At 43.6% G+C, this 12,245-nt stretch overlaps 3 protein-coding genes across 3 annotated transcripts; all 3 read right to left on the bottom strand.

Moving 5' to 3' along the window:
- Positions 1-2,002: 2,002 nt before the first annotated feature.
- LAJ45_09659 (uncharacterized protein) lies at positions 2,003-3,095 on the bottom strand (the record flags this gene model as incomplete). Its single annotated transcript, XM_046119199.1, has 3 exons — positions 2,502-2,533; positions 2,602-2,889; positions 2,945-3,095. The coding sequence occupies 3 exons, from the start codon at positions 3,093-3,095 to the stop codon at positions 2,502-2,504; spliced, it is 471 nt and encodes a 156-aa protein (XP_045967521.1).
- Positions 3,096-4,538: 1,443 nt separating this feature from the next.
- On the bottom strand, positions 4,539-5,188 carry LAJ45_09658 (uncharacterized protein; the record flags this gene model as incomplete). Its single annotated transcript, XM_046119198.1, has 5 exons — positions 4,539-4,568; positions 4,625-4,717; positions 4,804-4,884; positions 4,955-5,080; positions 5,153-5,188. 5 exons carry the CDS (start codon positions 5,186-5,188, stop codon positions 4,539-4,541), a joined length of 366 nt encoding a protein of 121 aa, XP_045967520.1.
- Positions 5,189-9,078: 3,890 nt separating this feature from the next.
- LAJ45_09657 (uncharacterized protein) lies at positions 9,079-11,868 on the bottom strand (the record flags this gene model as incomplete). The annotated part of the gene is made up of 1 exon (XM_046119197.1): positions 9,079-11,868. The coding sequence occupies one exon, from the start codon at positions 11,866-11,868 to the stop codon at positions 9,079-9,081; it is 2,790 nt and encodes a 929-aa protein (XP_045967519.1).
- Positions 11,869-12,245: the final 377 nt, after the last annotated feature.

Below are 12,245 nucleotides of genomic sequence, written 5' to 3'. Positions count from 1 at the left end.
ACTACAATATCGAAATCCTCATGTAGAAAAGAATTTATACACACACATATATATAAGCGATCAATCATTTAACTATTCCATGCCTTTGAAGAAGGATTAAAAAAAAAGCCGGTTTTTTATTAAACCCAGAGGCAGATCCCGAGTTCACATAAGGCATCAAGGCAAGATCACATTTCATGATCTCAGAATCTCATTTAGGAAGACGCCAAGCTGCGGTTTGATCATGATCGAGTGAGGTAATAAAATAATTCTCGCAATAAACACTGTGATCCTTGTTTTAACATTTTCGATCTGAGACGAGTCCGTGCCGCATTCCAGAAAGCATGGTAATAGGTTTTTAAATTTTACTTTTCCCTGCAACCAAGAAACTGGCCTTTGGAGTACTGCTTCCTTAGATAAAAGTTTTGGTAAAAGGTGCGAGAAATATTAAGGCATTGACCAGGGGCTGGCTTGCATGCAATTGATCGACAGGCTCCGAGAATGAGGCTCTGCGCATGGGTTACACCACAGGATTCATGGAGCGTATTAGAAGGCTCCGATTTTTCCTCATATGATGTACCTATTCTAAATATGGCTCATGACCAGTGTACCATCAATATTTACAAGGCTGCCACTGGCCAGGAAATCATATTAGACGTATCGAAGTATATCAACCAGCTATAGGGTAATTCGTCCTGTCCAAAGTTGTACACAGCCATAACTGGGCTACTATGACCTGTTATATTTTACGTAGTCAGTTATCTAAGAGCGATTTTATTGTCGTATGTATCGATATCTATTACGCCGTGAAAGCTGCCAACTTTACTAAATACTTATGTATTATGTGGCCATGGATTGCGTGTGACGCCCGCTTGGTACAACGTGTTACCATGTCTCATGTTCGTGGCACTTGTAATTGTGCAACGTCTTATGATAGGTTACGTATGGAAGAGCTCCGATTCTCAATCATCTTGGGGCGAAATGAGACTTTTGCACACTTTGGACTACCACCAATTGATTCACTCACGCACGTGGGTAGCCTTATAGCTTAGCTCCTATCCGTCGGAAGGGTTTTCTAGGCAAACTCTTCAATGGCTCTCCTACCTGTAGCTCATGGCCTTGTCTAGCTAGTATATAACCCACGTCCACATTTATATCTCAATTGCTGTGAATGTTCAGCCAGCTATTTTCTTTGATTCCGGAGTTGATAAACAGTATTTCTTTGAATAATCGTGTAAACCTGATAAATAAATGGAAAATTTGGTGGCTAATCTTGGAAAAATTTCGTTCACGCTGGCTACTCATGGTTTCATAGCGTTTGTGAACACGTGCACAGCTGGGTCTGCACAGACCAAAACCTGAAGCCTCATGCGGGATTTTGCGGGTATGCGCACCCAGTTGTGTTCGCAAACGCTATGAAATTACGAGTACACTAGGTCACTAAGACTTGATACTATATTTAGACGGGTACTAAAGTGTGTCATGAAATATCACTCGTTTATATACGGTTCTAGTTTACTTAAAATTCTATACATCTATGATATATGGCCTGAAAGGGGCATTGGGTATTCTTAAAATTGTTTTAATCCTGAAAGGCTATTTGATATAACTGAAATACAAGCTCATAAGACGTGTTGCAGAGTAAAATCCAGACAAGAAATAACCTAATAGAAAAGAGACGTCATGTGTAAATATTTGCTGAGATCAAACCCAGAACAAAAAGGAAAAACATAAATAGGTAAATGAGCTGAGTATTGATAAGAAAGTGTTTGTTTTTGTTTATATGGCCTTTACTCCTGCCTTTTAATAATTGTAAGAGCTATATTGACTCTTCAAACCGTTCTGCAAAAGATACCCAAGGGCCCTGCCGCTTGGGCTCAGCTACCCCCATCTTTTGGGGGTTTCGATACCATATAATTTGCGCTTCCACTAATACCACTCGGAATACATAATTTGAAAAATATTTCGTAGAAACTTGCTTTGTTGGGGGTCTTTTTCGTGTCTATCCGACTAGAGGTGCGGATTATAAACCCAATGACTCTCTCATCACTTTCACTAGATACAAGTCGTCAAATAACTTCTGAGAGCTCCCAGCACCTGGGGAACCCCCGAAATCAAGAGGCCCTAGGCTATGCTCTCCGCGTGCATTTCGCCAGTAGTTTGTAGCATTAAGGGCCACGGCATCTCGGCAGAAAAGATATCCCCATTTGGCAGCGAAGGGCTCGATCAGTTCGTAACTCATGGGTTCGTATGAGTGCGTTCCCCAAAGCCTAAGGCCCCCAAGTTCGATGTCTTGACAAAAGTCGACTTGGTTGATTGTGTTGGGGATGTCGCGGAGAATCTCGAGGATTGTGGTGCGGAAGGCGGGGAAGGGGATAAGATCGATGTAAGGATGGTGCGGGACTGATCTTTGGAGATCAACTGGAGCCAGGTGTGGAATGTATTCCTTCAAACCGTTGATTCTCGCTTCTAATTCCTCATTGTATGTATTCTCGGGCATCACATAAGGGGAAATTGAAAATTTATCGATCAACATCTCTGTTGTGATCCCCAACTGAGGCAAGTGAATGTCGATAGCATTCATGATAATGAGAACATGTCTTTTGAAAAACTCGTACCCACCCCGTAGAGGTCCTGTCGCTTCCAGCCAGGATTCGGCTGGAATAACAAGCTCTGGCGGAATAGAAGGCATAAATTGGCGTCCGATGATGCTGGCTATGGGAAAGGATGGCTCGACGGACCAATCAACGTTTCCGTAGGTTTCTTCGTCAAAAACAAAGCCTTGTGCCAGGTGCCGTTCGTATTCAGGGCAAAGAGGGAACTTTGGATGCAACAGAATTCTCTCCTCGGCCTCTTTATCCTCCTTAATGAGAAATTCTATCTTTTCCGCGCCTTTCTTATGCTTGGTACCTGTAAATGATTAGCGCGAGCCTTGCCTTATCTATATGGAGTGGAGAAGGCGTACGGTATGTTTGCTGTGATTTGCGGTTCTGTTCTCTTCTTCGCTCTTGGGCGTTACCGATCCTTGCGACTGCGTATTTCTGCTCTTCTTCAATTACAGTGCCTGGTGATGCTGTAAAACTACTCGAGGATCCCGGAGTGGGGTAGCTCGACATTTGATATCACTGAATGTGATTTTGACTTGACTATGGTTTTGGGTAGAATATATATCAATACTTTTATGAGAAAAAGAAAAGTGAGATTCGAAAAAGATTATGCGCGAGCTGAGTAAGATGTTTGATATTGTTTTGGAAGTTGTTGGCTCGCTTTCGAGTAAGAGTGGTGCGTGTTCAATAACGATATGTTATTATAGACACTGAAGCTGTAAGGACTGTAGATCGATAGTTATTTGGAATTGTGAGCTATTGTTTGTTGGTGCACCGAAGAACTAATGATAAAATGAACGGGAGGGTGAAAGTCTCTTATATACACAACCCCCACCCATTAGGTTTTTACTTCTCAGCCTTCTCAGGCACTTGGATTAGTTTACAATCCCATCTCATATCATAGGCTACATGCTGAACCCGCAGCTTCCCCAGTGCAGCTACGATTAATGAGAGCATGAGATGAATCCATCTGCTGTACCAAAGTCACTACTAGGTACCTGAAAGCCGTTACACCAGGCAATGTGTCCAATAGTGTCAAAGATAAAACCAGAATGCAAGACGGGAGTAAACAAAGTGCAGAAAAACAATGTGCCGAAGTGGGTATGTACAGGGGATACGTGGTTGAGAACTGGCCGGTATTCCTAGGCCTAGGGCGAGAAAATCGTTTAAATTTGCAATTGTTCTACAGGTTGAACACTAAGCCATACGTACAACTACACAATATTTTCTTTATTTTGAGGTATTCGTTGATGCTGACCTATTTCTTCATGCCGCAATACCCGTGTATACTAGTATACTGCCATTCGTTTCGAAGTACACTTATATGAACCTGGGTGAAAGTTGAATTGAAACATGTCAAGAATAAACGAATACTCGTGTCCCAAGAAATACACTTTCAGTATGTATTATTAGGAACACTATAGCCAAACGTGAGAGAGAAATTTTTTTCTGAGCCTTGGCTTATCGTTGTACTAGAGGGAAGCTTTTTTTTGTGGATTTTCTTAACAGTTTCCCGGTTTCAGAAGGTTTCGTCATTGCGTTACCGAATTCAGCAGTAGGAATTAATATCTTGAAATCAATCGAGAGTTTAACCGTTAAAGAATAGACTTGTAAATATCTACTATTACCAGGTAACGGTTTCATCAAGCTTCATGTATCACCTGATTCAGTTGCTTAGACCGGGGCAGACGATTCAGGTTATCTGATGATTATTGGTTGCAGCTGCAGGTTCAGCATCGCATCGCCCGTCATGAACGTCTGCAAATACTAATCCAGCTCTTGCGATTGACCAAGCTGAATATTTGAACATATATAGCTATGGACATTCTATTGGTCAACATGTCTTACCAAGTGTCTCTAAAATGAATGTGAGACATCCCATCTGAAACAAGACATACAGTTGGTACAACTATACTACCATTTGAGCACCTGCCAATGATTGAGGTGCCAGAATTACTCAAGTTGACGATTCTCCAAAAGTACCTAGACACACATTAACTACCGCATTGACTATTGCCTTAGGGCACACCCACACTAACCTTCACACACAACACCAGAAACACGCGCCGGTACCTCATGTATGGACGTAACTTACTATCATGAGAATCCACTGCCCCAATTGAGACCGGCGGCTACCAACCATGATCAATGAAGCGTACAAATCCCCACTATGCGGTGAAAATGAGACGACAGCTGAGCCCCTCAAGCCATTTCTTACACCGGGAGCCTTCCAATTGGCCAATTGCTCATGATCCATGTCAATAATTAGACTATTATGTATGTTTGTCACTCCCATGTGCTGAATGAGAGTCAACCCTTCCCATTTTCAGAACTCAACATATGGGAATCTGGCTGAGGATCATGCATACAAATCGATATCTCAAGCTTCCCGAGTATATGTAGCTACGGACTGGCGCGCCAAGTGTAGTGCCTACGTATACATGTGCTGTGGTGATTAGCAAGTAAAACCGCATCGTGATCCGGAATGAAACGAACTACTGTCTCCTGTTACTAAAAACATCTTTTTCACGGAGAGGAGAAGGCTACAAAGATTAGAAGGTGCGTACCTTCGAGCCTTTGCTGGATGGCGGTCTTGGCGGCATGCCTAAGCCCGCGCCTGCGCGCTAGTAGGCAGAACAATTGCAAGCGATCGACTCCATATGTGAGTTGAGCAGCTCAGGATCTTTGGAGATTTCATGATGTACGCCTCTCTATCTCTTTTCATCCTCATACATTCTCTCAGCCAGCCATGGTCTGTACGCTTGGCTGTTGCCTTAGGAGAGCCACAACCTTTAATTTGCTGTCTCGTTTCCTCTCGAGGTTAAAGTCGTCTCCGACGTCGCTTGTTTCGGAGAATCTTTTCTTGCATTCCCGGGCTCGCCAACTAACATTATTGTATGACTTCTGTCTCCACCTTTATGAAACGTGAAGATATCAAACCCGCAGGGCAACTTAGGCTCGTGAACCGAATTGGATGTGCGAAAACATTCGGGCTTGTCGGCCGGAACAATGCCTCTGAAGATCGGGGGGTGGTGGTTGCCTAGCCGTCCGAGTGCCGAAAAGTGCACTTTCACGGAAGCTCGAAATAAGTCTTTGAAACCCAAACTACCGGGACTGGCTCTTGACCGTTTTGTTTTGACTGATAGGAATTCTTGGGCGTCCAGGTACTTCGGCAAATTTGTAGAGAGGTATGTAAGGGTTAATCATCCCGAGGACCTGGTCAGTGGAGCGCCATAGAACGTGGCAGGTGAGTCGAACCCCACTAATATAATGGCTAATGATTTTTATAGTGCATTCCTAAGTTATGTAATTACCTAAGTAGGTTATGTAAATGTTATGGGCTTGTGGGGACTGAGATTCAAGAGATATTCCTTCTCCCCAATACCGATATTACCCTCAATAACATCAGAAACAAAGGTTTCTAAATCTTCAGCGTTTACATACCTATAGCTTGACCTGATGAATTCGATTTCGAACCCGTTCCTGGGTATAGATCGATCTGGCATGAGAAGGTTCCGAGTAATCTTGTCAGATACGTCTCCACTTTCCCTGCACTTTCGCTTCCTGCATACGCCTTATTTTTGCTTGTTGCAATTGCAAATGATAGGCCCGCTTATATAAGGAATCATCCTTGGCAAATGTCCTATGACCAAACACTCTCGGGCCAGCCCTAGGCTTGTGCATGCTTAATCGAAGTTATTACAAATGACTGTACATTTAATGCATTGAGATTTTACCCCTATCGGTCCCAAAATTTGACTGAAACATATTTTACGGATTATGGCCTCCAATACTTGAGCATTTCGGTCTCTTCGCACGCGTACTCGTTGTTAGGGCTGGGGTTATAACGTTATGTATATGTGCGCTGATGATTACACTTCGAATTAGAACTACATGTATTCCCTAGGTCTAAAAGAATATTAAACAAACAGCCATAACACCAGCTACCAGCCTTCGAAGGCTTAGAGCCTTGATCTGATCTATAAAAGTTCTCGATCGATAGATTTATAGGCTAAAGATCCCATGTTTACTTTAATGAGCATGAGATGCATGGCATCTCATATATATGCAGCTTTGTGCACTTCAACCATATTTGACATTCAAGCCAAAGATTAATTCAGTTCTAGTGTAAGTATTCTTCTAGGCTACTATATATATATATACGAAGAGAGTTCAAACATAAAAATTCGCTCACTTCATATGAGTCACCACAGCTAGCGGCCAAGAGAGATTACAGTCTGCGAATTCTTCATCAATCACATGACTTTTAATAGAGAAAATAGGGCGAGGGAGTGTTTCGACTCAGAAACCGCCACCTCCGCAAATGAACGTCCACAGGACTGGGTTCTCAAGAAATCCCTCTTTATGGCATAGGATGGATAATGTAACTAATGACAGTGCAAGAATTGACTACAAATGTACTTTGTAGCCATAAAATTCCGTTGAATTGGCCGCAGGAATTCACAAAAAATGTTTAATTACATCAAAGGATAAATCACCATCTACTCGAGCTAGCCCCAGAATTGGAAATCGATTGAATACTGCACTAGAGCTGAGATTTCTGCAACATGTGAAATCGGCATGCATATCTGGATGATTGGCGCAGCGCATCTATATTGTCTTAGTTTTAGACGATGGACTTCTTATGGTTAACAAGAATCGAGTTTATTTCTCGGGATTGATGACCATGAGACTACAACAGTTGTTGAAGAGATCTAGAAGGCTACAGATGCTTATTTACAATTTTCACTTGATAAATTTAGGCATGTGAACGTATCAATTGGCGCATTACTCGTTGAACTGATTTGTTCAATGAATGAAATGAGCCATTAATAGGGGACGTCTAGCTCCTGGAAACCAGTCATTGAGCACATTTCGCTCTGCCTTTACAAATTGATATTACACATTCCCTAGCTCTAATGGCCCAAATATAGTATATCAGACATCGACAAAATTCTTTCATGATTCATACAATCTAGTCTCATTTACAAACAGTAATTGGGTATGTTTCCCGATTCAATTGCTTACATTGTAAAGACACAATTCTATGCAGGAGTGACCTAGAGTAAAGTTGAAAAGGGAGTTCGCCTTAATATTTTGATAGTCAGAGCCAGACATGATATAGAGTTCTCGTGTCACGAGATCTTTGTTCAAATTTTCTACAGCCGTAGTCTCTACAGAGACACCCACAGCCTTGTAAGGGGCGTGCATGTTTTCATGGCCACTGGAAGGTCTTCTAGCTATGAAAGTTGGTCATTGGACATTTGGGCAGTTGCTTATGTGCATATCAGCTTCGATGGACGAACTGCGAAAAGATGTAATACGAAAAGCGTGACTTTAGCTCTCTATCGTTTCTGATCTAAGACCCCCCGAATCATATCTGCAAACGACTGTGTATACGTATAGCGAACACATTAATACGTATACTACATTCATTCACATGCAATATCACACACGCTACTACACTAAACGAAAGATAACGCACTACAGAAGCTCAAGATCTAGGAATAATTGACTTAATTATAACTATTATGTCGGTTACCCGAAAAAAATGTTTCCCCGTTAATGGCGGTTTTTGCTAGGGGAAATAGTGTTTGGAACGTATGCATGAAATATCACTCGGAAATACTCAACTGATCGACAGCAAGATCCCTGCTTAGGGCAAGCGTCAATTACTCGGTTCCCTCGTTGTTCATAAAAGCAATTGCAGGTCCAGGACACTTAAACCTTCAACTGAAAAGTCTTTTACTATTACCAGAGTTGCCACGTAAAATTGATTTTCTCGCGATTTTGTCGAGCTTGATTGACGGCATAAATGATTACGAGAGGCGAGAGAGGCGGTAAAGCATATAAGTGCCCTATGGCTAAGCAAGTGCAATTCACCGGCGCAGCAAGAAGCATGAAAGCGCTTCTCCCTTTTCTCAGGCTCTTTAGAGACCCCAGGCCTCGATAAGTGAAAATAATGATCGCCGACTCGGCCGGATCTTTAATAGTACTCTGCCGTCAGCTTAGCTGCTTAGTACCTAAATGTACTCAGATGGCGCCCAAAGTACAGCTCCGATGGTCGGATCTCGACTCAATATCTGTGATAGTGAGATTACCGCGCTGAGCTCTTTGTGGCTTTTCATGGCCACCGAGACTTTAGTTATCTCAGGTATTTTCTATGTGAATAGTATTGTGAGGCAGAGATAAAATCTGATGAAATGTTGGAAGACAAGCATCTCTTGTGGCTTACCCGAGCTGCAGATATCAGGTCTATCCTTATCATGATGATCGATATAAGTTACGTGGTGCATGACAAATACATAATTGACACCCTCACGGTCTAATATCTTAAGTACATCTTAGGAAGCATCTCATACCATTATGACATAAAGAGATAAATTGACTATGAACCAAGAACTTAAGATATCGTAGGTTTTGATGGAAAAACCAGGTTTAAAATACAATGTATTGATACCAAACCTTTCTTCAAAGTAGCCAGATAAAATACCTAAGGATCCCATCTCATCCTCTTGCTCTTCCAGGCTTCAACCATTCCCACTGGTAGACTTCCGGGCCTCACCACCTCAAGGCCACCCCACTTTGCAATCATTCCTTCCCCAAAACAGGCCACAACCCACTGCCAGTAGACAGTCATCTCATTCCAATTAACTTGTGTGTTTTGTGCTGGCTCGGGGTCGTTATGACCGCCGCTGTATCCGCCTCGGCCTCCTCGGCCCCTCATGAAAATTCGACCTCTAAAACCACCCCGGCCACCACGTCCCCCTTGTGTGTTTTCAGCGGTTACACGCTTAGGTACTAGCCCTCCAGCCTCGTTCGAGACTCGTTTTAATGCTGCTTCGATCTCGGTAGTCGTCTCGACGCGGCAGTCAAATGGCTCCCCCAAAAGGTTTTGATAGACATTTGCCCAATCCCCGGATTTCTCTTGACGGTACCTTGTAAATTCCTCAAACGAAATAAACCCTTCGTTCGCCCAGGTCGGGTGCGCAGGGCCGCCTAGTACCGCGCTTGTTCCATCTTCCCAGCTTTCCTTGCATCTCGCATACGTCTCCTCATCTTTCTCTATCACCTTCGAGAACGCATTTGCGGGGTCATCATTGATGTGCTCTCGCATGATGTATAGTGGGATGAATGGGTTTTTGACTTCTAGCCCTCCCATAGAAAGGGGCCAGTAGTACCAACCATCTGGAATGTCATTGACCGAGAACCTTTCTTTGATGATAGCAGCAAGGTAGGCGGTCACAGAACCATTGTGCAACGGAAATAGTTGACGGTGGATCTCCCTCAAAGCCTTGAGAACCATGTCTATGTGTTTCTTGCCGTAACAGTTCGCTGGGGTCCCGAAATTGGTGGTGAAATAGGATGATACGTATTTATTGTAGACTTGAACCCAGGCAAGGACTGAGCTGTTACACGCTTGAAGTTGGTATCGGAGCTCGGCAATGTGGGTGTCAATCTGCTCTTGGTCAATCACAAAATTACCAGAAGGCTCAAACTTCAAGAACCCATGCTTAATCGGCCCTCGAGGAAGATCTGGATGTAGAGGCCGCCCAACAGAAGCAGAACCTGTTTTGTGGCTGTTGAATTCCAAGCCCAGAATTCTTGCAAACTTTTGCATTTCTTTCCAAGCTGTAGCACAACGTTCGGGGTCACTATCCCAGAGCCACAGATCGTCAAACTGGCGATATAAAAATAATCCATTGGCCCGTTGATTTACGGCGTAGTCCATGCAAAATAAAAGCACTTCACCAAGGCAATCGCTCAGACTATGAGCCATGGGGACTCCACGTCTGCGCATCTGAGGAGGCTCGTCCATGATGAGTTTGAGTGGAGATGCAAGGAACTTCTCAAAGAACCTAAGCCAGGTTCCAGATATACCGAAAAACTTAAGAACCGTGATGAGGGATGAATGCGAAAGACTCGAGCCAAACGAGAAGAGGTCTGAGCCAAGAACGGTAAAACTGCCGTACAAGGTGTTATTTAAGATACACTCAGTAGCCATGATGCGAAGCATTGTCTGCTTCACAGTCATCGGAGTGGGCTTTGGGATTGTATCTGAGTTTACGACGTCCGAGTCGTATGTGGGATTACCGCTAGTTTCCATCGAGTCTGGGAGCTGTCCCATAAAAAATTGCTCTTGCTGCACCGTCTTTCTCGAAGTTACAATAGTTTGCGGCACCGGCGGACTCCATCCACTGTCATCTGTGACCTCACCAAGGAAGAATACACGCCTCTCGAGGTCGACCTTTGGTATTGGTGTGGATGATGGTTTCCAAACACGTGGATTGATGATTATTTGGCGGAAAGCTCCTTTGAATTCGATGGACCATTTTGTCCCCAGATAATGCAAGAAAATAGCCTGCAGGAGCTCTTCTTCCATAAAGTTCCGATACTTCCCATTTAGATATCTCCTCATCTCTATTGTGACACCACCTGCAGGCCAGGACCAGGACGCAAGAGAGGACAAGTGCATGTTCAAGACATCAGCAACTTCTTTAAGGACTACTTTATTGAGCATAAACTCCTTGAGTGTTGAACGTTTCTGGTTCGAGAGTAGGTCTTTGGATAGCAACGACTTAATGGTCCATTCCAGCTCTTCCACAGTAAACTTAGAGCGGAGAAACCACTCGCCAAACGTTGCTATTCTCTTTCTTACCAGCTCGAGTTGGTTTTTAGCCTCTTTGGACAGCGAAAACAGCTCCTCGAGATATGCTTCGATAGATACGGGATCGGTTTCATTCGGGGTTACGACGTAGGCCTCGAACTTTGCACGCTCCTCGTGTAATGTCTTCCTCCCTACCTTCTCGAACTTTTTACTTGAAGAGCTGACTTCGCTATCAGGTTCGTCTACTTTCTTAGACTTACCCTCTTGGTTTGACGGACTTCCGACCCACTCAGTCAGAAGCTTTCCGAAGAGTTCCGCATACTCAAACTTGACCGATTCCGTTTCCAGACTCTTTGTCAACTTCCTCTCCCACTCGCTCAGACTAGAGCCTCCAATACCGGGATCATTTTCTGCTTGCTTCAGGAAATACTCAATGTTTGTGAGATAGGGAGACTTGGAGGGGCTTGTGCCACCCGCCTCAGTTGAGTTGTCGGAGGTACGCCAGGACTTCAAGGCATCGAGGAGCAAACGGACTCTCTCGCAGGGATCGGTGGTGGCAGCGACAGATGATAAGACTCTTTCTCTATGAGATGTGAAGTCTGCATGCTGTTGCGAGAGGACCTCAAGTTTAGTGGAGGTAATTGCGTGAAGAGTTTCGGTGAAGGCAGAAGACATGGGGACTGATGGTCGAGAGATAACTTTGATGGATAAGAGAAAAAAGAATGGCTTTGGAGAGATCTTTAAATGGCTTTCGAACGCACGAAATGAGGGGTATCTTCATAGTACCCTAAAATGAGCTGCTTAATGAACAAGGAGGAGGTTGCAATTGTGCTGAGTTGAGTCATGGCGCCAAGCTAGGCACCTAGATCATTAATTCCACGCCGCTGATACGCATACACTATGAATCAGAATACATGTCGGTACCAGATTTTGGATTCTTCATTCCACTACATGTATCTACGTAGTACTGTGAAATTAGTTCAAGCGAAAGAGTCTTTATTCAAGATTTGAAGGATTGAAGTTCGTGGGTATTTATGTATATAGTTATATAT

This window comes from Morchella importuna, assembly GCF_003444635.1.
Source record: "Morchella importuna strain M04M26 chromosome Unknown Morimp01GS038, whole genome shotgun sequence".
In the NCBI taxonomy this organism is placed as follows: domain Eukaryota; kingdom Fungi; phylum Ascomycota; class Pezizomycetes; order Pezizales; family Morchellaceae; genus Morchella; species Morchella importuna.
This window is presented reverse-complemented; position numbering and strand designations above follow the sequence as displayed.